The sequence below is a fragment of the Rattus norvegicus genome, chromosome 3 (genome assembly GCF_021556685.1).
Source record: "Rattus norvegicus strain SHRSP/BbbUtx chromosome 3, alternate assembly SHRSP_T2T, whole genome shotgun sequence".
NCBI lineage: Eukaryota > Metazoa > Chordata > Mammalia > Rodentia > Muridae > Rattus > Rattus norvegicus.
In genome coordinates this window covers 54,696,166-54,721,620 of record NC_141536.1, presented here as the reverse complement: position 1 = coordinate 54,721,620, position 25,455 = coordinate 54,696,166, and the positions used below count along the sequence as shown (strand labels likewise).

The following is a 25,455-nucleotide window of genomic DNA, read 5'->3' as shown; positions in this document are numbered from 1 at the left end:
CCTAGGGCCACCAATGGCCTTACTCAGTCTGGGAAGTTCCTGGCAGGTTTGCAGAAGAGCGCTCTTTGCTGCTATCAGATCTTTTTAAATTATTCTATTTATGTATGTGAGTGTTTTGCCTGCATATATGTCTGTGTATTATAGGTGTACAGTGTCCCCAGATGCCAGAAAATAACGTTGCATCCCCTGGGACTGTAGTTACAGATGGTTGTGGGCCACCATGTGGGTGCTGGGGATCACTGCCCTTGACTGCTGAGCCCTCTCCCCAGCCCAGCTGCTGTCAGACTCGTAGGGGAGTGGGATGGTTGGTGAGTTCAGGCATTCCAGCTAGAGGGTGCCTACTGTCTGCTTCAGCGTGATTTAGGACTGGGTGAGGCCCTTGTCAGTGGGAAGAACCTTTCAGAAGGGGAGGGGAACACCTGGGCTCGTAATAAACGTTCTGCAGAAAAGTCACGCAAGGCAGTGGGAGAGGGCAGTGTGAGGCATGTACCAAATTCACTGATTAACGCCAGTTAATATTCTAAAATATCTACAAAAAACTTAAAAAAACAAAACCAACACTTTCCTCTGCCCACAATCATTATGTGGAGTTCTCTGAGAACGAGTCAGGATGGAAAGCACGTCTAAGAGGAAGCTGCTTCTGACGTGTCATGGCGTTAACACTTCATGTCTGAAATTCCTGTTCTAAACTGAAAATATCAGTACTACCTTCTTAAATGGATTCAACACTGGAAATGTTTAGCTCTTGAGTTTTTTGTGAGCAAGCATTGCATCGTTCCTGTCTGTCTCTTCAGTATCCTGAGGCCATTTCATCACCTGCAGGGGCCTTGGTGCCTGTGCAGCTAACCCAGTACAGGTTAACTGCAGTGCGGGGAGCGGGGAGTCAGAACCAGCTGTCCATGTCTCCAAAGTCACTCTCAGTTATGATGGCCGGGTCAGACGGGCCTGCTGCCTTGTGAAGCAGCCCCACCTACGGTTACCACAGCTACTCAGAAATCAACTGGACGGCTGTGTGATGGCCTTCAGAAAGAACTCACACATTAGATGGATGGGAGATAAGCCCCTTGCTCCAGCCTCGGACGCCAATGGGGTCCGACTGCATTGGGAAACGTGCCTGCTTGCAGTAACGGCTGCATATCCTCCAGAAAGGAAGCTCACTCTGACAAGTGGTAGGATTTAAGCCAAAGGACCAACTCCAGACACCATACCTTCACCTATCAATGCCTGATGGGCAGTCTAATCCCATCAGAGTTGGGGGCTAATCAAATTCTGAATACAAATAGCTAAATGAGCCAAAAACCAAAACCCTATTTCCCAAGTAAACGACGTCACAATTCAGCTAGTGCTCCTGACGATAATATGGACACTATAGAGTCTACTCCAGACATTATAAAGAGGAGACACCAGAAAACAGGAGATGGCAAATGGGGAAAAAGAACTGTCGGGGTTGGGAGACTCGCATACAGACTCAGAGGCTTGCACACAAGGGTACAGACAGGCTGACTTACTCAGAAAGCCAGCAGAACCATCCTAAACGTCCCTCAGGTGATGAATAAAGGGGTCAGAAAATGCAACAGCCATACTGCAAAACATTATCATTTAAAAGGAATGAACGGCTAATATATACAACAGTATCAACGATCCTTGAGAACATTAAGCTAAGAGCACAAAGCAGTCACCAGACCATACATATTCTAGGAAATGTCCACAATGGGCGGCATTCAGCCTGGCAGACTGTGGAGACCAGGGAGTACTAGAGGTGAGTAGAGGGTTTCTCTGGCCTATGGCAGTAATGAAGTATTCCAAGTTGATTGAGGTGTTAGTTGTGTAACTTGCAAATAACTAAAAACCACTTAAAGCGAGTGAGTTGGATGGCATGGGGATCTCTGTCCATAAAGCTGTTAAAGACAACATTAAACCGAAGCGAAAGCCCTGCGTGGGGCAGAGCAGGGATAAGCCGGCTAAGTGAGCCGGCTCTACATACCTGTACTGAGAACATTGCTGACAGCCGGTGGAGCTGAGCTAATGGACAGTCCAGACAGACTCTGCTCAACTCCTGCAGTTCCTGGTGGTGACAAAGATGGGGGGCTGACTGAGGACAGCTGGACCTAGCAAACAAAGGAGGTGGGGTAGAGAATTACTTATCAGTTGAGAAACCAGCTGGAAATCCTAATGTCCTGATCCACTTCTCCACTCTCAAGTTTTTTGACCTCCTCAATGTACTCATTCGTCTCTCACTGACACCTCACCTCTCAGCAATCTGCTCTCTAGACACGCTAGAGCCCTATACTCAGTGTCACTTCTAATTCCCTCATGTCTCTGTATTCTCCCATCAGATTCTGACTTTTCCCTGGCTGCCACATGACATTATGGCCTTCACACACCAACCTCTCTCTAGGGAGTCAGCACCTATCACTGGGCGGAAGAGGGTGGAACTACCTGGGCTCTGGCCCTGGGCTCTGCAGGCATGGGAAAGGGAAGGAGACATTTCTCAGTTGCAGCTCCTCTGGAAGTGGGAAGGCTGAATTAAGACAATATGGCAGGAGTCTGGAGAGAGGGCAACGAAAGCAGCAAGCGCTGCAGAAGCCCGAGTGTGCGCAGCCCCTGCACCTACACTCAAGTTTGCACCTAACTCCAACTCCAATTCCCTTTCCTGGCCTCCTTAGGGGCACGCATACACGACACATGTGCGCACACAGCCCCAGCTTTTCATCCTGTCAGGCATGTGGTTTTTATGTGGCCAGGTAGACAGGAGGAGTGAGCACCCGGGATGCCTTCCTAACTAAGAACTGTAAAAAACCCTGCAAGCCACACAATCCTGTGACATCTCCATCCCTGGCCTGAAGTGCTCTCTGTGCTGATGCTCGAATCTGAACACCTAGTCCTGTGAAGGCCGCCCCGCATACCTCCCTCCAGATGTATCGGACCTCAAACTCACCACGATGCTTACTGCCTAACTTAGCACTGCATGCCTCAACTACAGCCACCAACGCAGGCTTCCACACACAGACGTGACCACAGTAAACGCTCTTACCTCCGTAAACCCATCCTTAGGAGGAGTCATGGGGGTGCCAGTCATTTGTCCTGGAAGGGAAATCTTCTTTCCTTCTTCAAAGGGACGCGTAGGTATTCGGTGCAAATAACCATAGCCGATGCCACAGCCGAGGCTAAAAAACATCCCCTTATTGTTGTCAATCAACTTCATTTCTTTGAGGTTTTAACACGTATGAGCCCATGCATTTCCTACCACTCCTTCGGGGTTTTTTGTGACGTGACCTCACGTAGTCTGAACTCCTGATCCTCATGTCTTCACCTCATTTCATTCTTTTAACTAATGCCATCTTCCCAGAGGTGTCTGGGCTCAACCCTACGTATAGTCCACTCTGGTCTCTACTCATAGGTCCTGTTTCTCTTCACGCCTGGTCACCATGAGCACAGGCATGTTTACTTCTACTCTCGTCCCCTGGGGCTGGGAGGAAGTCTTCACTTTTTATTACCTTAACAGTTCCTGGCACTAGGCAACACCTACTTATCACCCACTGCGTAAATCACGCCCTGCCTGCCCACTGAGGAGCTCTGCACACATCGATATGATGACATCATTTGACGAATACAGCATAAACCAGACTTATATACACAATGACAACTTCTATTTTCTCCTGCCACTCTCCACCAGAGGCGCCTTTCAACAGATCTGGGCACACTGCTTCTTTCTAGTCGCCCTCTCACTTCTCTCTCTTCCTCTGGAGAGAGTCTCCACTGTCCTCTGTGTGCACTGCCCTATTCTGCCAATCAAACAGAGCAGCTCATGGCCAAGTCAGCCCATCCATCGGCCTCTGCTCAGAGGTGAAAATCTTTTTTTTTTTTTAAGATTTATTCATTTATTATATATAAGTACACTGTAACTATCTTCAGACACACCAGAAGAGGGCATCGGATCCCCTTACAGATGGTTGTGAGCCACCATATGGTTGCTGGGAACTGAACTCAGGACCTCTGGAAGAGCAGTTGGTGCTCTTAACCGCTGAGCCATCTCTCCAACCCGAAAATCTTTGAAGTAACATGAAAACTAAAAATAGGCTCTTAAAAAAAAAAAAAAAAAATCAGTGGAGTGCTTTTTCTGCACCCAGGTCTTTAGCTGTCTCTAGGGACAAGCATGAAGAAGTCATATGAACATATGTGTACTATGGTGACAGCTCTTTTCTGCATTTTGGAGTCAACGAATGCTTACTTATTTTATAGCTTATACAAGTTGAATCTTAAGGTTCAAGTAAGTCAGATCTGAACCACTGCACTTACAGCCTTTGACAAGTTAAGTTCCAATCTGTTTCCACCATGATCTTGTCTTTCCCTAGCACCTAGCACTTTCAGAGCCACTGCCTGGATTCCTCCCCCAACCCTCTCCTTTGCCAAGGCACACATATTATCTTTGTGGGCCCCACTACTACCAAAAGCTGGTAGAGTGGGCAGTGTCCAACTTCAGCTCTTCCTTATCCAAATCTGATTTTCACAGTGATGCTTTCTATTTCAAAATTATACTTCCATTTTCTCTTATCATCAAAGCTGTACTTTCTCTCAAAATTAACAGAAGAAAGATTAAGTCATCTATATTGATCAATGATAACCTTTTGGCATAATCACATTTTAAAGCAAGGAGTTTTGTTTTGGTTGTTTGTTTTTTTATTTTTGCTGGGAGACAGTGTTTGATAGAAGCAATAGGGTTTTGCTAAGTAGCCCAGGTTGGTCTTGAACTTGAATCAATCCTGCTATGTCAATTTTCTCAGCACTGGGGTGGGCACCACCATATTGGCTTATGAGGTGCCTGCTATTCAAAATAACTAGGTAATGACAGAGAAAGAGCTTGAAGCAACAGCAAAATGTGCTGCAAATTCAAGAGAGGCTTGAAATGAAGAGCTGCTGAGTAACACATGGTCAGCTTCTAAGGACTGAAGGGAGAGAGGTAGAGATACTCTGAGTACAAAGGCAGAGCACACTTGAGAAAATGGCCAAAAAGGAAGTGTCGAAAGAGATGCCCCAAATGGTATTTAAATTATATAAAAGCAGAAAGCCTTCAAAGGAAAGGAACGACAGGCAGATGTTTACAGATGTTTACAATAGGAGAGCTCTAATGTACAGTATACAGTCAGTGTCATTAAACATGAAAGAACAACAGTGTCTTTGCTGCAGGCCACACTATCTATAAAGCTGCTCTGTTTCCATGACCTGTGCTCCATGTCACCAAGACCTCTGTGGCAATAATCTCACTTGTGTATTCTTCCAGGGTGCAGAGTCTCAATGAGCTTCTGTTCAGGACAGCTTAGCCTGTCATGGTTGCTAATTGATGCAGAAGACCCAGTCCATCCCTTGTCCTGGGTCCCTGTGCTGTGTAAGAGCAGAGAAAGCTGGCAGCGCACTGAGCGCACACATTCATTTTCTCTCTGCGATGGCTGTGATTACAGGTGTGTGTGTGTCTAAAGTCTGGTTTTATGCAGTGCTGGGATCAAAGCCAGGGCTCTGTGCTCACCAGGCACGCAATCTGCCCTGGAGTGGATCGATTATGAATGCCTTGAGAGCTTATTTCTGGGTGTTTGTAATAAACCTGGAGAGTAGACAACATCAAGTGTTGCCCAGGCAGGCCAGATGCTTCTAAGATACCCTGTCTTACTTTTCTTGCAATAAATCCGAAATGGCTAAACACGCTGAACTCCAGAACCTTAGGTAGGAAAACAAAAAGACTGTAAGGATATGGAGCCCATACGGAGTCCTTCCTCTTCTATGAAGGAAACCACACAAATCGAGCAGGGGTGAGGACAAGTATAAAGTTTAATTCTGCATAGGCTTTTCTGTAATTATGACTTACAACCAATAATTCCTCAAATCAGAAAGGTCATTAGCTCTTAGGTCAAGAAGAGGAAAACAAAACAAAACAAATGGGCTATAAAACGGGTGCTATCCTCCGTAGGCATGTACTTTAAAAAATGTATTAGTAATTTCAATATTCTACATCATTTTTCTCAGAATTTTTAAAAAATCAAGATGTTACTTAAAAATAAAAGCATTCTTTTATAACATAGTAAAATAAAGTTGTAATGCTAAGATTAGGCAGTCATAATTTTACCTTGTGAATGATCTTACCTGCCTTCCCCACCCCATGCAGAATTTGGTGTAATGATCACTTCTCGGCAGTTGTCAGTGTCTGTGTTGTACACGTAGAGCTTAAGAGGCTTTGCTTCATGGGTCTCAATAAGGCTGAACAGGTCTTCAGACTGCACATAATCAGGAAAAACAAGGGTACTGTACTTGAGAACAGTGGGTTTCAAATTTGGCTCCTAACAAAATCAACTGAGAAGCTTCCTAAAAGAATTCAGCCTCAGAGCCCTACCTTAGGCATGGAAGTCACTATTTAATACCAAATGGTCAAGCAGAGTCTAATTTAATTGCATATTAATATTAATCAAGCAAGTCCACTAGACACCAGGCCTCCTCGTGTGCTTAAAATGGACTCCTCTTCCCTAAGGTTCCACAGAGCTGGTCACTCAGGCGCCTTGTTTCTCTATTTGGATTCTTGCACCAGCTGAGAGTGGAGGAAAGGATCTGACTAAAAGGCTGAGCTAAGGAGACTTCTCAGCAAGGGGTGACTAGTCAGACCGATGAGAAGTGAGATTGCTGGAGGTGCTCCAGAGGGGTCTATGTCACACAAAGAAGCTGAGCAAGGGTCACACGGTCTTCTCAGAGCCACCCTTATGGAGACAGCTTCAGATGCTCCATTTAACACCCTCAGGCAGAAGGTATCTTGAAAAGACCCTGAACTTGGCCAGCAGAGAGGGCATGTGGCTCTCAAACACTTTACTAACAGACACAGCAACTACCTAGCACGTCTCCTTACTGAGTGGTGTTTCGGATTACCTCATTCATGACGGTATCAGCTCCAATGATGTAATCGCTGTGAGGTCTCAGCCCCGCCAGTGCTGCGGGGGAATTCGATTCCACTTCCTAGGACAACACAGGCACAGTCCAACTCAACACACAGAAAGCAACTGTCCACGTTTTAGAACGACGGCTCTTAACTATAGTGCCCGAAGAACCCCCAATATCCCAGGTTAGAAACGTCAGATTTAAGAAACTAGAGAATATATGTATTCTAAATTTCCAACCACAAAAGCTATATAATATTTGATACTTAAAATATTTTTATGGTTATCTGCATTATTAATTCTTTGGCTTCTCTTCTTTGAATTAAAAACAAATCCATACCAAACAGCAATGGATGCTGAGTTTCAGAAACAAAAAAACCACAGTATCTCCATATACAATTCAACCTTTAATAATAATATCTCTACAACCTGCCCAACCTGGAGATGACCACCAGTGTCCTTCCTGCTTCCTACGCTATGCTCTACCCAGAGAAACAGTTCCCAGCCAGCACCTACCAGCACGTGCCAAACATTTTCGTTGGCCCCATCGAAACTGCAGAACCGGATGCTAACCCCCAACAAGCCCTGGCCGCCCCACAGGTTGCTGGGTGTGACCGAGGCCTCCCGCAGCTCCAGGGTTTTGCTGCTGTAGATGAGCATCTTCACAGGCTTCTCCACGTTGGCTTTCAGCAAGTCCTTCAGAGTGTCGTTGTCCTTATTCTAGAGACAGAAACCAGACTCATTAGTAAGTAAGAACAATGCTAATTGCTATTAGTTTAAACATCTCATAAAACAGTATTAATAATCAGTATAAATAAAAACTCATCAGGCAAAAGTATTAACATTCAAATGTTTCTCCAAGTAAGAGAAGGTCAGGAAATGAAGAGCTCTCAATTAGCCAAGCAGATTGCTTTTCTAACAGTTAAGCATGAATGTAACCGGACACTGGGGTGACCAAGCAACTTTGTGGCTGAAAACAAGAAACCCTGTAACACGTTCCTCTAACAAAGTTACAATGACTGTGCTTTTATAATCTAAGATATGGCTGACCTTAAGGTCTAATTTTGGACCGCCTAATATATGCTCTATTGTTTATTAGGGGCTGAAAGGGAAAAGGAGAAATAAAGTTAATGTACTGTATAAACAAAGGCCATTAAGTCAGATACAAGACAAATTATGAGCAAAAACTTAATAAGACCATTATAAAGCAAAGCCAGCCAAATAGATACTGTTTTAAGAATTCCCTTTGTGGAAGTTACATAATTTCTTTTTCAACAGACTATAGCAGCAGTAAACTGAAGACAGTTTAGAAAAAGCATCTTTTTGAGAATAACTCTTTGTGAACAACTTTTTTGTTGTTCCAATAAATTTATGTATCAAGGGACTGGGACCCACAGAAATCAACAGGGAGTCTCACTTTCCTGATCCATTTGTCAATCGCCTAGAAAAGTCATGGAGTTCAAATCTGGAGAGACTCTACTTCTCTAAGATGATATGAGACTTTAATGTTGACTAGCATCATTCTCTTCAAAATGTAAATATTCTGTGCCCAGTGCTGCACGCCTTTGGTCCCGGGATTCAGGACACAGAAACAAGTAGATCTCTGAGTTCCAGGCTAGCCTGGTCTACAGAGCAAGTTCCAGGGGTAGATAGTGAGACCCTGTCTTGAAGAAACAAAACAAACAAAATATAAATATATTATGTGTACACCTAATTTTGTGTGTGTGTGTGTGTGTGTGTGTGTGTGTGTGTGTGTGTGTGTGTGTGAGAGAGAGAGAGAGAGAGAGAGAGAGAGAGAGCGAGCACTTGGTACTCTTGTTCTGCACTGCGTATGTGGAGGTAAGAAGAAATTCTGGAGTCAATTTTCTCCTTCTATCTTTGCATGTGTTCCAGGGATTCAATTAAGGTCCCGAGACTTCTGTGGCAAGGGCCTTTACCCAATGAGAAACCCCTAATATGTAACCCCTAATATGATTACTTCTAAAAGATAGTTGATATACATCTAACCTAGAAAATTTTTAAAATTCCACTTTGAAGAAAATTACAAAGGTCTATATACAAAACCATAAAAAGTTGAACTTACTAATCTCGAACCATTAATAGAAACAATAAAGTCAAAGAAAGGCTCCAGTCCAGCTCTGTGTCCTGGGGAATTTTCCTGTACCTGTAAAGGAACATTGAGATAAGTACTTGGAAGTGAAAGCAGGTGTGGGGCAGAGGGGCAGAGGGGCAGAGGGGGCAGAACGGGAGGTCCCTCCCCCAAATCAGCAGACAGCCAGTGCAGAGACACAGGCCAGCACTTATTTCTCAGGCACCACTCAGCTCCACACCAACAGAGCAGCTATGCCAGGGCAGCCAGCTGACCGTGCAGAGGATCAAGGAGGACGAAGGGAGGTGCACCGGCCTAATCACAAACCTATCAGATCTGGAGCTAGCAAAGGGGGAGGAAGCATAGATCGTCTAAAGGGAAGATCTAAAGTGGATTAACACTGTCTACCAGACTTTCTAAATTCATAGTAACATTAACAGTCAGTAAGAGAAATATAACTAACAAACCCCAAAGTGAATACAATTAATTTTACATTGGCTTTTCCAAAAGATTTTTGCAAGTGTGTAACTTTTGTCATTGTTGTTTTGAACAGGACCTTACTCTGTAGACCAGACTGGCCTCATACTCAGGGACCTATCTGTGCTGGAACAAAGGTGTCTGCTGTCATACCTGGCAACAATAAGGAATTTTTATTCTGCTTGAGGTTATTAACACTGTCAAAACTACTCTAAAAATGAAGCTTGCACTAATATTTATAGGCTGATTTTCTGAACTAGACTGTATAGTTCTTTTTTGGTTTTGGAAACAGTGTCATACGCTATAGTTCAGGCTGGAACTGTCAGTAATCTTAGCCTCCCTAAATTCTGGAGTTACGGGGATGAGCAACCACACCTAGCTTTAGACCACGTGGCTTTAAGGGCAATTCTGAGGCTATGCAAAGTGCAGTTCATACATATTTATATGCATGTAACTCTAGATATTCCTAGAGGAACATTCAAATTTTTACTTTCTTCTTGGGTCAATGTTTTTCTTTTTTTTTTTTTTTGTTTGTTTTTTTTTGTTTTTTGAGGCCAGGTCTTCCACTGTAGTCCTGGATGTCCTGAAACTTACTCTATAAATCCCACTGGCCTGGAACTCAGAGATCAGATTGCCTCTGCTTCCGAAGCGCTGGGATTAAAGGCCTGTGTCTCCAGTAGTATTAGCCCTAAACAAGACTATATATGTGTGTGTGTACACACACACACACACACACACACACACACACCCCTCCATTACAGAGATGGGTCAGTGTTTACTCATTTGAAAACTGTTTCTGCTTTATTATGTCTCCTTGTAAATGCTGGATTAAACCTGAGGAAGCTCTAGAGGGACATAAGGAGGAAATGGAGAGTGGGCTCCCTAAGTTGTTCACAGAAGACACTGAGAGGAGAGGGCGGGAAGACAGATGGCTAACAGGGAGAGGGAGGACCTGGAGGCGCTGTTCAGCACCCAACCCAGAGTCCTTAGAGGCCTTGCAGTTGAGGCTCCTGAAGAGAGCTGTTTGCAAAAGAGCTGCTGTTTTCACTTTCTTTGTGGATGGGTCTTCCGTCTTCCCTAGATATTCAATTCTTTGTCCATCTCAGCAATCTCCTGTTACAAATTCTTTTTATAAATAAGTTAAATATCAAAGGAAACAATTATCTAAAGATGTTAGTTCTAGTAAAGAAGTATCAAAGGGGCTCACTAATGAGTTATTTCTTTAAAGATTTTTTTTTTTTTGAGGGATGCGGGTGGCATATTGGTGCACACCTTTAGTCTTAGCCCTGGGGAGGCAGAGGCAGGCAGATCTGCAGGAGTTTGAGCCTAATGTGGTCTACATATCAAGTTCTAGGCCAGCTGGGGTTACTAGTGAAAGTGTCTTAAAAAATAAGACACAACTTTATTCTTATTTACATTTACATGTGTGTCTGTGTATGGCATGTACACATGAATGCAGGTGTCTGCAGAAACCAGAAGTATTAGAGCCCTGAAGTTAGAGTTCCAGGGCTGCCTAGTGTGGGCACTGAGAACTGAACTTGGTCCTCTGTGAGAACAGACTGTGCTCTTAACCACCGAGGCTGTTTCCAGCCCCAAGGGTGTTCTACTACAGAAGCAATTGGAATGTATCTTCAATTGTCTTATGGCCAGCCTTCTTGTGTATTATCAAAACAGAAGATACAAGTCAAAAGAGCAAAGAGACTTCTCCTTAAATGGCAACTCTAAAACGCAGAGGGTGACTTCCTGGAACATGCAGAACATGCCAGGATAGGCTACATGGCAGAGAGATCCTGTTCAAATCAAACCAAACAGATCCATTAAGGAAGAGGATGAAGTCACATCTACTAGTCACGGATCCCCGCTACAAGTAGTTATCGGTTAGATGTGAGATCCCCCAGGTATTAAAACATTAAGCCATCCCTTAGACACCCCTAGGAATAATTTTTCTTTTTTAATTGGGTCCATATCTAATCCGATTATCTAATATGAATTATCTAAACATAGGTTCTAAATACCCACTGGTAGCATTACTAGAATTCAACTAGTTTACTGATTGGTTTTGGGCTTCTTCCCTGAAAAGTTTATCTTTTAGTTTCACAGAGCCAGGGAGAGTTCTTCTGCAGTATCATCAACTTCCAAAGGTGACCCTACTCTGATTCCTAGCATGCTGCCCTACCCGCCCTCACAGTGTAGTAAAGTTTAAAGTATTGTTTGAAATGGAAAGCGTCCAATATCATCAGAAGGATCCTCCCTGTAACTCAAAAAGACTCAATAGCTTAGTCTGAGTTCTAAAAGAAATAAACAACCCTTTCTATTTTTCCATTTCATTTGCTACAAACATCGACTTCATCTGTTTTTAATGGACCTTGAAATTAATTTCTTTCTCAAATTTATTATACAACATTAGAGCCCAGCACAAATTAGGGCAAGAAGATATCTTAATTACTACTAGGACACCAGCAGAGGGAACTCTGAAAATCGCTATCTGGTTAGGATTTCATTTGTCACAGTATGGAAAAGAAGGTCTACAAGGTCTAGAAAGTAGCATGGAAATGCTACATGGGTAGCTTCCTCGTGCAATCTTATCCTCCCACAGGACTCCACAGCAGCTGCTGAGGGATCAGCTGCTGATGACTACTTCAGTGCTTTCTGTTCCTTTGAAGACCTCGACTTATCTTTTGCTTCTTTCAAGCCTACCTTAATTAAAACAAAACAAAAACTATATGTACCTGATTCCACCGACCATTTGGCACTTATTATAGGGTCAAATATTATACTATGATAACTTAAGATAAACAGGTTACGTTTGAAGTTTTAAGACTGTTTAAAATGTGTAATAAAAAGATAAGAGCTTTAGAGTAACGGACAGCTGTTTTGTTTGTTTTGAGAGAATCTCAGTGTGTAGCCCTGACTGGCTGGCGTGGAACAGCCCAAGGCTGGGAACAGAGATATGTGTCACTTCCCCCAGCCAGGACTGACATAAATTTAAGCCATAAACAAGATGGAGACCACCGAGCATGAATAAGGATGCACATTCAGAAAGCTCAACCACCACTAGTGAGGCTCCAAATAGCAGTTTGGCAGTATTTATTATTAATATTGAAAACATGTACACCCTTTGACCTAATATTCCACTTGAAAGTGTGTTCCCACAGAATCAGGTATGCAAGTGTTCCCCAAAAGGAGCAGGACAATGTTCACATTGTACATTTGTTATACTTCCAAGCCGAGGGCTATACAAATGCCTATCAACAGCAAATAAGAAAATATGGCATATTTTCAACAGTACTAAATCTATTTATAAAACACAACCTGGATAAAGCGACATTTGAGGCAAAGAAGACATACAGAAATGAGTAGAAAATCACCATAAAGTTCAAGACGAGGCCTACTAATTGCCATTGCCACAAATCAGTGCAGCAGACAGAATTCGCCCTAGGGAGGCTGGGAGCGGGTGGTGTGCGACTAGAAGGGGAATGTGGTTCAAGGGTTGTTTGTAAAAATTCACCAGGCTCCACATTTACAGGGACTCTTCATGTAAGAGCTTAAGGCATTTTCCCTCTACCTGGAAGAGAGAAATGAAATTATAATCTAAGAGCGTGTCTACCTCATGGAAAGTGTGACAACCTGCAGTTAGGCTTTTTTTTTTAAAGACTCTGAGCAGTCAATGTAAAGGCTACAAAACAAACTAACAAAAACTTGCTCTGATGTTCATTCTTCACAAGAACACTAACTTCACACGATTTACACTTGTGACCACAGAACTGACGAGAGGCTCCGCATCACCTAATTCACTGTGAGCTCTGTCAGAGCAAAGGCAGCTGTGTGTACCACAGAAAAGGTGAGACAGTGTCAGGGGGGAAGGACAAGGTTCTGGCTAACTATTGCTGCAGCCTTAATGCTGATGACAACTCTCTGAATGGGTGCCTTCCAGTACAGTGGCCACCACCAACATCCACAAAGCCCTTGACTAGTGACACTAAGAGCTGCCATTTACAGTTCATTCACCTTACCAAGAAGAGCCACATGCGGCTGGCTGGACAACACACGTCTACATGGCAATTACAAGCGCCTATTCCAACAGAACACGTTTAGTGGATGGTCATGAAGGTTTACTCACTGAGACAAAGGTTACCATGCATTTACCACGAAAAAGGCAGGAGAAGGCAGTACTTAGTGCTACTTGTGATGCTGGGGGCGGGGGCGGGGGTGGGGGAAGATGTAACACATTTTAAACACAGATTTTCAACAAACTGCTGTGAATAGTTTGATACAGATATGGAGATACTGGCCAATGGTTGCTAGGGTAAAATGTTCTAGATCTTGTTATCTCTCCACAAAAAACAACAACAAAAACAAACAAACAAACAAAAAACCCAGAGAAGATTATGAGATTGTAAACGAGCAGTTTCTACACTAAAATTAGATTGAAAAGTGGAACATGCCTAGAAGTGGAGCAAGGAGGATCAAGGTCGTCCTCAGCTACACTGAGCTTAGCCAGTCTGGGACACACAAGACTGTCTCCCAACCAAACCAAGACCAAATAAATTACAAACAAAAGCCACAAAACATGTCTAGAAGCTGGAATCTGGAACATTTATTTCTGTCCAGACACTGTGGGGAAGATTCCATAGGTCATAAAATCCATGTAAGTAGAAAGAAAAATTGAACAGACAACCAGAACAGCAAATCCATCAAACACTCACGACATAGTAAGAGCATTTTCATGGCACACTCTGCTCTGCTTTAGTGTGTTTCTTTGAGCTGCAAAAAAAATTAAGTTTGCCTAATGAAGTTTCAGGTCATAAAGACAATTAGTTTTCAACTTTCCCTGTTCAATGCGTTCTGTCTTATGTAACTGTGGGTGTGTGCATGCCACGTGTGTGAAGGTGACAGGACACCCTGTGAGACCAGCCCTCTCCATCCACCATTCCAGTTTCTTTGACTGAACACGAGTGGCCAGGCTTTGTGAACCATCTTTCTGGTCTACAACTTCCCACTTCTACCTTCTGCTCTTCTATTAAAGTTTCACCAGACTTACCCCAAACCAATCAAGCAATCTCCCTCCCTGCACACAGACTTCCTTTGCTGTCTTACTGATTCCTTCCCAGGAAAGCCTCTATAGTCAGTATTTTCTCCTCACTGAGACAAAAACCCTGACAGAAACAGCCTAGTTTCAGCTCAGTCTCACGGGTGTCTGTCTGTCCATCATGAGCTGGAGGTGAACAGGGCAGGCAGAAAAATTCACATCATGGCGGCCAGGAGGCAGAGATATCGGAATGATTAGCCTAGGACACAGTCTCAAGGACGAAGCCTCAATGGCCTGCTTGCTCTAGCTAGACTGACATTTACCACCTCCAATAATCCCATCATAAGGACTTTATCAGGGAGTAGTGCACTTATTAAGTCACTATCCGCAGAACCTCCTCACATCTGGAGCCCCACATAGCCTCCTAGAGGTGTGCTCTAATCTCCTAGGTGACAATTAGGATTGAGCAACACAGCACCCACCTCTTCTCCAGAATTAAGAATTCCAGAGGACCCTGGTTCAATTCCCAGTAACCACGTAGCAGCTCACACCTGCCTGTAACTCCAGTTCCAAGGGATCAGACACCTCAGACAGACATATATGCAAAGCAAAACACCAACACACAGTAAAGATAATAGTAGCAAAAGTTATGTCATGTGTCAGTCAGTATCAACCCTTTCTCCCCCTTAGTTCTCCAACTGGAGAGGGCGATGAGGAGGGGAGGAGTCTCATAGTAATATGAGTTTGGGTAAAGTTGGGGATTGGGCACTTTTCACACATGACTTCTATGCGCTTTGCCGCTGGCGCAGACGCAATGGCTACCACAGAGCACCTGGACAGGGAACCACCAGGGACTTGCTGAATCCAGCAGGCTAAGTGGTGCACAGTTCTCTTTACTATTGTGTCACTTGTCCTTGCTTAAATTCCAAACTTTTTCTAAAAAAAGGTTGTAAATTAAAAAAAACCCACGAACAGAAACTAACCAAAACTTTATGAAACTAATGAACTTCTATATGGTTGGAGTGGCCATCAGAACAGAAGCTATATGCTGGGTTGCATGGTTTTACTACCAATACAAATAGGTACTTTTAACTTCATTATTATTTTACTTCATGTTCAGCTTGGTGCCTGCAGAAGCCTGGAGAGGGCATCAGGTTCCTGACTTTTGTGAGCCTGTGAGATGCCTTATGGGTGCTGGGAATCAAACCTGGGTCTGCTGGATCAGCAGTCAGTGCTCTTAATCTCCGAGCCATCTCGTAGCCTCTTTGAATGTGTCTGCATGAGCTCATCTTTCATCAAAACTTTGAATCCGCAACAGAGTTGGACCTAGACACACTTGGCGCTCTGTCCTTTCACACTCAGGTTCATTACCTGCATGTAGCCTGTTTTCCTTCCTAATGTTTACTTTTCCTGTTATCTCTCCTACATGATACACTGTATCCACATGTACGTATGTACATACGTGTGTGTGTGTTTGTGTGTGTGTGTATGTGTATGTCCCTCACTTCACATTGTAAGTCCATCCACTTTCATGCAAAGTTTCTGACTTATTTTTAAGAACTAGAACTGAGTAGTATTCCATTTTACATATATATATATATATACACATATACATATACATATATATATATACATACACACACACACACACCAAATTTTCATTATCCACTCATCTGTTGATAAACAAATAGGTTGATTACAATCTTTTACTATAGTGAATAAAGCAGCAGTAAATTTGGGAATGCAAACGCCTCTATGGTACAGTTTGGTGTTCTCTGGGTATTTGTCCAGGAGTGAAATAGCTGGGTCATACAGTTGCTTTTAACTTTTTGAGAAATCTCCAAGCAGGTTCCCACAGTGACTGTACCATCCACCAGCACTGAATAAGGATTCCTTTCTCTCCACATCCTCTCCAACATTTGTTATCAGATTTATTGATGATGGCCATTCTGACTGGGGTGAGATAGTATCTCAAAGTAGTCTTGAACTCCATTTCTCTGATAGCTAGGGATACTGATCTAGATTCTTGTGTGTGTGTGTGTGTGTGCGTGTGTGTGTGCACGCGCGCTGCATGCACAGGCCTGAGGACTCAGAGGGTGACTCAGGCATCTTTCCTCAGGCACTTTCTGCCTTTCTTTTTGAGACAGGTGCTCTGACTGACCAGAACCCATCTTGTCTCAGGGATCTGCCTGCCTGCCCGCCCGCCTTAGCACCCCCAATGCCTGGACTACAGGCTGGCCACCACGCCTAGCTTTGTTCTATATGGGTAATGAGGATTAAACTCAGGTGCTCGTGTTTGACTACCACTTTGTTGAGCTACTTTCCCAGCCCAACTATAGCACAGATTCTTCTTTATAAAATACAGACAAAGTCTCTATGAATGACAGTACCATCATGTCCCCTGACTCTCAATATAAGCCCAACAGTAAAGATGCTAATCAAGGCCAGAAAACACTTGAGTGTGGTAGGCTCACCTGTAAGTCTTGTTCTTAGGAGTCTGATGCAGGGGCATAACCACAAGTTTGAGGCTGGCCTAGGCTACCTAGTGAGATCCAACCTGGACTACAAAGTGAGGCCCTGACTCAAAAAGACTAGAAAATAATTCCATGCATATGGTCCCTGGAGAACTCACTTCAACTACATACATAAATCCTTATACATGTGTGTGCTTACATGATCACAGCAATCCAAGATTTCTCAAAAAACCCTGAAACCTAAATGCTCTGTGGTTTTAAAAGACAAGCTGTATAGTAACGACTCTGTGACAGGCTAGAATGTTAGGTCTCACTTACCAGCAAATTCCCTTTCATGTTCCAACGACTGGCCCTATGCTGTATTGTGTAACATAGAAAGCAACTTGAAATGAGTTATTTATTAAGCTGCAGAAGTATGCCTATGTCCCAACTACTCAGAAGGCTGAGACTTTAGCTCGAAGTTTCTAATACAAACACACCCATCTCAAACAAACAATCTCAACTCTTGATGACCAAAAAGAATTGGCAAAAAAAAAAAAAAAAAAAAAAAAAAAGTCAAAATTAGCTTTCTAGAAAAGATCTGGGAATAGGGGGCAAAAACTATCCAAATCCCCCAGCTCAAATACTGATTCAGATGCTTTTCCTGAGGAAGAAAAGCTAACGGTGTGACTGAGCAAATCGGAGTAACCTCTCTGTGTTTTCTCTGACTGTGAAGTGAGGCTGGAGGCATGGAGAACACTACATGCAGACGTCTGCCCTGACCACCTGGGCTCTCAGGACTCTAATGACTGCATCCACTCATACTGGGGCAGAGTAGTAAGAAAGATAACGGTGCTCACCTGAGTTTCAAGAAACAACTTCTTCAAAAATGAAAATTCTTTAAAGTAACAAGTATCATATATGCGTGTGCTTTAGGGACAGGAATTAAATGGTCAGATTTGGACCAAGCTTTATTATTGTTTTATATGTGTATGAGAGAAATCAAGAGAGGGGGAGACAGACAGACAGACTCAGAGAGAGCAAGCGCAACGTACACACAAAGATGGGTGTGGAGGTCAGAGGACCATTCCTGGGAGTCATTTCTCTCCTGATGTCTTGTGGGAGCTAGGAAACGAGCTCAGGTTGACAGGCTATGCATAGGCACAGGCACCTAGCAAGTCACCTTGTTAATTCCCTCCAAACTTATGTTTCAAATAGCAGTCTATACAAGGCTAGGCACATATGGGAAAAGTATCTGCCAGCTGATCAGAAAGGAGTATCACTGAAACTGGCATTACCACTACGATAGTGGATTCACACACTAGGAATAATGTAATGCTGGTATTAAAGTCACCAGCTAACCTTCATCGAGTCTTTACCACAGTCCAGAGTGTGCCAGGGAATATCTCACTTAAGGAACAGGATAACCAGAGGGTAGGAGGTATTAAGATTTAACAGTACTTGCTTTCAAATATTCATGTCTGATGTGTGCTGTGGGACTGAGCAATTAAGGTGGCCGAGGCACCGCTCTAGTCTACTTTCAGACGAACAGGCAGTCTGAAGAGGTTCACAGGACTGCTCCGTTAGTAGCAGGGGCTGGAATCCAGTTCCCCAGTGTACTCTTGGGTGGTCTACTAGAATAATCTCTCAATGTATCCATGTCCACTAGTTGATGTGGTTCCCATTTCTGAAATTATGTTTTGATGGCTTCCAAAAGGAAGGGGGGGAAGGGCAGAAGAGAAAGTAAGTCAGCATCATTATTTTCCTGGTGTAGAAAATTTATTTGCAATGCAAACAGGGCAGTATATAGTCTCTCAAAGTACCCACTCTGATCATGAGTGTGTCTTTTAAAGAAACAGGTCACTTTACTAGATAATCTCATTTCCCCAAGCAATATGCAGTCAGATTCCAAAGCACGTGCTGAACTTACCAAGTATTTACCAGTTCACATTTTTTTTTAAGCCAGTGAATTGTCAGCATATAGTCCTTTCAGTAGAATATTAAAGGCTGTAAAATAAGTGCAGGGGTATCAAGGTCAGAACCAGCACTCAATGGAATCCTGACCCAAGCAACAGGTAATGGAGAACAGGAGGTCTGGCCAGTGAGGAGCCCAGTGGGCCAGATTAACTTGCTCAAGACTTTGGACACAAAGTTTATGTTCAGTGATGCAATGTTTAAAGGTGCCCTCAGGTTCATGTATTGGGTGTCTGGGGCTTTAGGAAACTCAAATAATCTGTGTCCTGCATTTGAAGGCCATTTCAAAGAATGCTTATGAATTAAAAAGCTTCCTGGTGTTAAACTGAAGGAATCAAAGGAGAGGAGGCAGAATCTGCAGGTGGTACCCACTTATAAAGCATTCTAACTACATCTGGAAAACAACATTAAGTAGCCCACTGTTTATGAGTTTGTCAAAAATGTAGTCCCCTGTAACAAGGCTTCTCTTCGTCAGTGAGGCACCCCTAAAATAAGGCAGCTCCACCCAAGAGCAGTCACTGTCCAGGTGTCCTCTCCTACAGGGCTAATTTGCAGCCACTTTGCACTTTGAAGTTAGCCCCTAAATGCAACTGCAGCAAGGCTTGGGTTAGGCCTCTGATTACAAGGGAGATGCAAAGTATATCAGTGGCCCATCAGTCAGCAGAGTAACACAACATGTCCCCAAACTGGGGTGAGTGCTGGTTCCAGAAAGTTCTTGGAGAGCTCCCTTCTCAGGAGTGTGTTATACAAAGCCAGAATTGTTTAATTTATAGTGGTCATCTAAGACGAAACTTTTGAGAATGGCTTGGACTCACTTGACAACAAACGTCTAATGGAACAGGGACTGCAGGAGGTAACTCTACAGTAACTTCTACAAAATCTAGAAGCCCTAACTGACACATTTTCTGTGAAAAGTGATACATAGTTCTGACCTGTTGTTTGAATTTTAAAAGTAACATTTCTTTAAACCCTGTGACACAAATGGTCGGAAACTCAAAATACCGACCAGGCTGAGCTTAACCTCAGAGATCTGCCTGCTTCCGCCTACAGAGTTCTGGGAATAAAGGTGTGCACCCACAGAGTTCACTTTGGCAGTGGTATGTGCATATGCCTGCACAGGTCAGGTATAACTCTTCCAGTTCAAGTTATAGGCATCTGTGAGCCATCCAATTTGGACGTTGGGAACTGAACTTGGGTCTTCTCCAAGAGTAGTATGTGACCTTAACCAGTGAGCCATCTCTTCAGCCCAAGTACCCACTTTTAAACAAATAATGTTTGAAAATATTCAGGGTGTTTGATAAACTTTTCCTTGAAAGTACAGCTTTCTAAATTAATTATAGGCTCCACTTTATTTACCAAGAAATAAAACTGCTAATTATTTAGGCTGGAAGACTAACATATCTTTGTTCTCTGTAACTAAGTGTGTCACAAAACTCATTTTGTACTCAAACTTGGTCTTCAACTTTTGGCAATCCTGCCTTACCTCACGAATGTTGGATTATGGGTGTGGCTGACACACCCTGCTCTAATATATATTTTGCCCACACTCAACTTGATTATTATGTCATATCATTCAAAACCTTTGTGGCACATATATTGAGGGTCGAGTAAAGCACAGGAAAATAAAGACAAATACTCTCCAGCAATATTTACCATTAGACAATGCAATTTCACAACACTTTTTTTTATCTTGAAATTTGATTAAGTGCTCTCTAAAGAATGGATAATCAGGAAACACAGCAACTCAGTAAAATGAAGATCAGTATTTATAGAATGTTAAAAGTCTGTAATTTTGGCATTGCATAAGTTAAGTGAAACAAAACGAATTTAAGGGTCTCAACATATCCTTTTAAGAATTAAAGACCAGAAAACTCAGTGCTCAACACCAGGAGGTGCTAGTTAACCACATTCTCCTATGAAGCTCAATTCAGTGAACCTCACTACCCTGTTAGGAAACTTCACAGTGCATATTCTATGCTTTCAACGGTTATATAAAGAAGCTAAAACCCGAGAAAAACACATGCAGTGTAGAAAGAGATGCTTCTCTAAGCATAAAACACACTGAATGACCACAGGAGAAACTCTGCAATGGGGATAACAAAGTGAATATATAGTGGGGTCGCAACTACACTGAACCAGGCAGGAAGGCAGAATACATACCACCTAAAAGAACGACAGAAGACAGACAGACATAGCACCTAAGAAGGTAAGTATTCTGTTTAGAGTAATTGCTGAATCTGTTTCCGGCTGCCCCAAGATTGTAATGCAGAGCTGAGCAGTAGGTACTGACAATAACCTCGATGTTAAGTTTTCTTTACTATGTGGACCTGAAATAACAGTAAGTGAGCGGCAGATACGGGCATCGGAACAGTGAGTACTGTTTTACTACTAACAAGAAAATGGCCAGTGAACTACAGGTTATCAATGAAAGTGAAATTGGATCAGCTCAAACACGGGTGAGTTATCTCAAAAACTTCCCACTACAGACACATTGGCTCCCAAGTTCAGTATCCTGTCGTGGAATGCATCACCTTGCCATAGGCAGTAACGATGAAGGGAGAAAATTGTTCTTTTCTCTCTGAAAAACAGAGGAAAAGCAATGAGTGGCAGAATTAGGGAGAGAAAGGGTTAAGAGTTCAAAAACATTTGCTTTCATGACACAATCACTAAAGCTCCCTTGGATAAAAACCCTTTATAGACTGATTTCAGATTTTGTAAAATTTGTGCTCCAGATGCAGCCTGGTAATTGACTGAGGCCGCCCCTAAACTCGGGAAGAGAGTAATTAACACACCTGCACTACTGACTACGGGCGCACACAGAAATCCTCTGAAGTGCATATGAAGGAGACATACTTCAACTGTCTTCCATAGGAATGAGGTCATTAAACTGGAGTCCTGTTGACAAGAAGATTTGTCTAAGACCCTAAAGACCATTTCTTTTCCTACTCATTAACACTAATGTGTCTTACTAGGTTTCCCTGGGTGTTTATTATAATAGAAATACTGCAGCTCCCTAAGGGTTCATGGGCACAGTCAACCACTCCGAGAACCAGCAAGTAACAAGATAATATACCTCACAGGAGTCAACTCAAAAGCAGACCAGATAAAAAGGCGCCACCACAAATTTTCCTTCGAATCCGGGATGGGGTAGTTCTTTTTGTTTTCCCTACTGATGTGGGATTTAGGAGTCTGGTTAGCTGAAGGAAATAGGAAAGTAATATGGCGTACGAAGAAACACCCTGGAAAAACAAACTATTCTACCTGCTAAGAGCTGGGCTTCAAAAGTCTCTTTTGAGTGGCATGGAGACAGCACAAACCCGACAGTCAGAAAGGTGACCCATCACAGGTGGCTATTTTAGAATGTTATCGCATTCAGAACATGGGACCAGGGGCAGAAAATGAAGGTAGCAAGCACACTCAGGAAAGACTGTCCCTAAATGGCGATGCCATTCTGTTCACAGCTCATGTTAGCACTCACACAGGTGTCACCACATTCCTGGTTCCACGAGGAAAGGACCGTTCACAGGAAGATGTGTCTTTGACCCCTGGTGTCTGGCGCGATGTTCCCCTATCAAGCCTGGCTATTCTGGAAACGTTCCTCCACAGACCTACACCTCAATCTCCCTATTTCATCTTAGAAAGAAGAACGGAAGTTCCTCTCCTCCAGGAAATGTTGGAGAGATCTGGAAGGGTCAGGAGCGACCCGGAACGGAAAAGTCCCATCAAAAATCAAGTAAATTCAAGTCTGCCAAATCTAGCTCGAGGCCATTCGTCCTCCTTTTCCTGCCCAGGTGGCCTTTCCAAGCATCCGGGGGTAGCTGAGATGAACCGACACCGGTCCTGACATCTCCGCTGTAGCTCGGTCACTCTCCCCTGGGAAACACAGGTACGTTTTCCGGCTCCTTCTGGAGGCGGTGCCCCCTGCCCTTCCCAACTCTGAAGCTCAGGTCAGGGCGCATCGAAGCCGTGCAGAGGGCCGGGAGCCAGGATGGAGGGTCCCCGGCCACGTCGCCGGCAGCCGCGCCCAGGACGCTCCGCGGACTGGGGCCTGGCCGCCCCGGAGTCCCCCAGGCCTCCGCCCCCGCAGCCCTTACCCGCAGGACGTGGTAGCCCTCTGTGCCGCCGCCCGGGATCTCGACGCTCTGCGAGGAGCCCATGGCGGCGGGCGATCCGTACGACCCAGCCGGCTCAGCGCTGCTCCGCCTCGCGCACCGTCCGCTCTGCGACTCCGCGTAGCTCTTGGGACGTGGCACTTGCAGCCGCCCGAGCCGGGCCGCACAGCCCGCCGGGAGATCGTCGCCCGGCAGCCACGGCCGCTGCGACGCCGCAGACAGCGCCCCCTGACGGGAGCCGGCGAGAACGATCCGGGAGCGTGCAGGTGGCGGACGGGAGGAACCCGGCAGGGCGCGCAGGAAAGCGGAAATACGGCTCTGAAGGCGAAGCCGCGCTACGGAGCTCCGGAGCGGACAAGACTCATCTAGGCGCGTTTCTACATTCTCGGAAGGGTACTTGGTTGCAGCGCCACCTGGTGGCCAGAGGCAAGAGAGGAAGGGAGCAAAATGCCAAGCATGCCTGGCGCTTGGTTTGTTTTAGGAATTGTTTAATAAGATTGTATACCTGAGGATAGTTCGCAGTGGCTTTCTGGGGTTGGAGTATCAGGCATTCTCAGCTCATACTTATAAAGAGCAGTGTTCCCTGAAATAACAGCTGTCTCAAGTTTTGGCGTTGTTTTCCTCCTCGTCCTGATAGAAAACTTCGGAGCTATGCCAGAACGAGAAACAAGGTTGGATTTCCTTGGAATTTTGCCTGTTCCCCCACTGCACTTCTTTTAAGTACCTCAGTTTGATCCACACATATCTCACAGAACCCATTTGTTCCCTCTGCCCCTCCCACCCATACTGTGGTTGGACTCTCTGCTACAGTGTGCCATCCAGGTGTCGCCTGTTTTTGGTGTTTTGCAATGTGAGCTACTACTAAGGGTGAAGTGTTCTAGTCCTAAATGATTTTTTTTTCTTTTCTTTTTTTCAGAGCTGGGGACCGAACCCAGGGCCTTGCGCTTGCTAGGCAAGCGCTCTACCACTGAGCTAAATCCCCACCCCTCCAAATGATTTTTAATAATTACCGTAACACACCTTCAGTTAGGTCGTCCAGTTTAAGGGATAGAGAAACACATGAATGACATTTTTAAAAACCAGGGAAAAACAGTAAGAGGACCTTTCTCGGACAGTTCTCCACATGGAAGCAGAATCATGTGAAAAGAAGACTCGATTGAGAGAGCTACCCATAGACATAACTAAGGAAGAGCTTGAATTGGGATCTTGCTACGGTTTGGATCTGGAGTGAAGCCCCAAAGGCTTCAGTGCTAAAGGCATAGTGTAGGAACCTTTAAGAGATGGGTCTTGAAGAAAGCTGGAGCCTGTCCTTAAAGTAGATAGTAGAATCCTCTCTTTGCTTCACAGCTGCCCCGAGATGAACAGCTTTGCCTATTGTGATACAAAAAGCTAATAGAAGGTCAGTGTGAAAAAATTCCTAGGGGTGAAGAGGTGGCTTAGGGGTTAAAAGTGTTGGCTGCTCAGTCATGTCGGTGGGAATTAAGATCCTAGCACCCACATCAAACTGTCTAGGATACTTACTGCTTCAGCTCCAAGGGATCTGGCACCCTCTCTGGCCTCAGTGTAAACACGCACGCATGCATGCACGCACACACGGATGCACTCACTCACTCACTCTCACTCACGAATGCACACACATGCGCACACACTTGCAGAGAGAGAGAGAGAGAGAGAGAGAGAGAGAGAGAGAGAGATCTCAAATCTGTGCTTAAAAAGAAATTAACCAATTAGCTTTAAAGGGAATGCTCTAGTTTGTTTTATTCTGAGCTGGGATCTTGCTGTGTTTTTCTGACTAGTCTTAAATCCCTGATTTCAAGTGACTCTCTTGCCTCAGCCTTCTGAGTAGCTGAGATAGACCACGGTGCCTGGTTTGTAAAAGGCATATTTGGTGCAGTTGGAGAAATTTAATTATGATTGCTAGAATATTAGAATTAGGAGAAGAATATTTTAATAAAAAGGAAGCTAATTACTACGGTGGGGGAGCTAGTTAGAAAACAGGCTGAGCCTCTAGGCATAAAAAATCTTTTTTAAAAAAGAAAGTATGCACTACTGCATTCCTCTACATAGGACTATCTGGGATGGTATGAGCAAAGGGCTATACTATGGGTGTCTGAGTAGTAACAGTGTTTTTATCTTGGCTTGTTAGAGTCTATACTGCTCAAGGACCTGCCTGCCTTTATATAACAATTTGTGTTTAAAAATTGAAAATAAATTACCATGTCTCTCTTTGCTGCTAATAAGTCAATTATAGTATCTTTAGAAGGTCCCACAAGTACATAGTTGAATAAATGAGAGGTGCAGTCACATGGCTTCTCAAGAGCAGGGAGTGCAGTGGGGTTGGTCACATATTGCTAGTATGTACCAGAATGCCTGGCAGCTAACGCAGAGAATCAATATTTAATACAAG

At 44.0% G+C, this 25,455-nt stretch overlaps 1 protein-coding gene across 3 annotated transcripts in view; it reads right to left on the bottom strand.

Annotated features, from left to right (window-relative positions):
- Gorasp2 (golgi reassembly stacking protein 2) overlaps window positions 1–23,215 on the bottom strand; it is a 28,758-nt gene extending 5,543 nt beyond the window's left edge. The window contains exons 1-8 of one of the 3 annotated variants that reach the window (XM_087646385.1): window positions 23,031–23,215; window positions 18,893–18,969; window positions 8,998–9,078; window positions 7,431–7,634; window positions 6,907–6,993; window positions 6,136–6,266; window positions 3,035–3,167; window positions 1,985–2,108 (exon numbers count right to left, since the gene is read on the bottom strand). In XM_087646385.1, coding sequence (XP_087502511.1) covers window positions 1,985–2,108; window positions 3,035–3,167; window positions 6,136–6,266; window positions 6,907–6,993; window positions 7,431–7,574 — 619 coding nt within the window. In that variant the 5' untranslated portion in view covers window positions 7,575–7,634; window positions 8,998–9,078; window positions 18,893–18,969; window positions 23,031–23,215. 3 annotated transcript variants of the gene reach the window in all.
- Window positions 23,216–25,455: the final 2,240 nt, after the last annotated feature.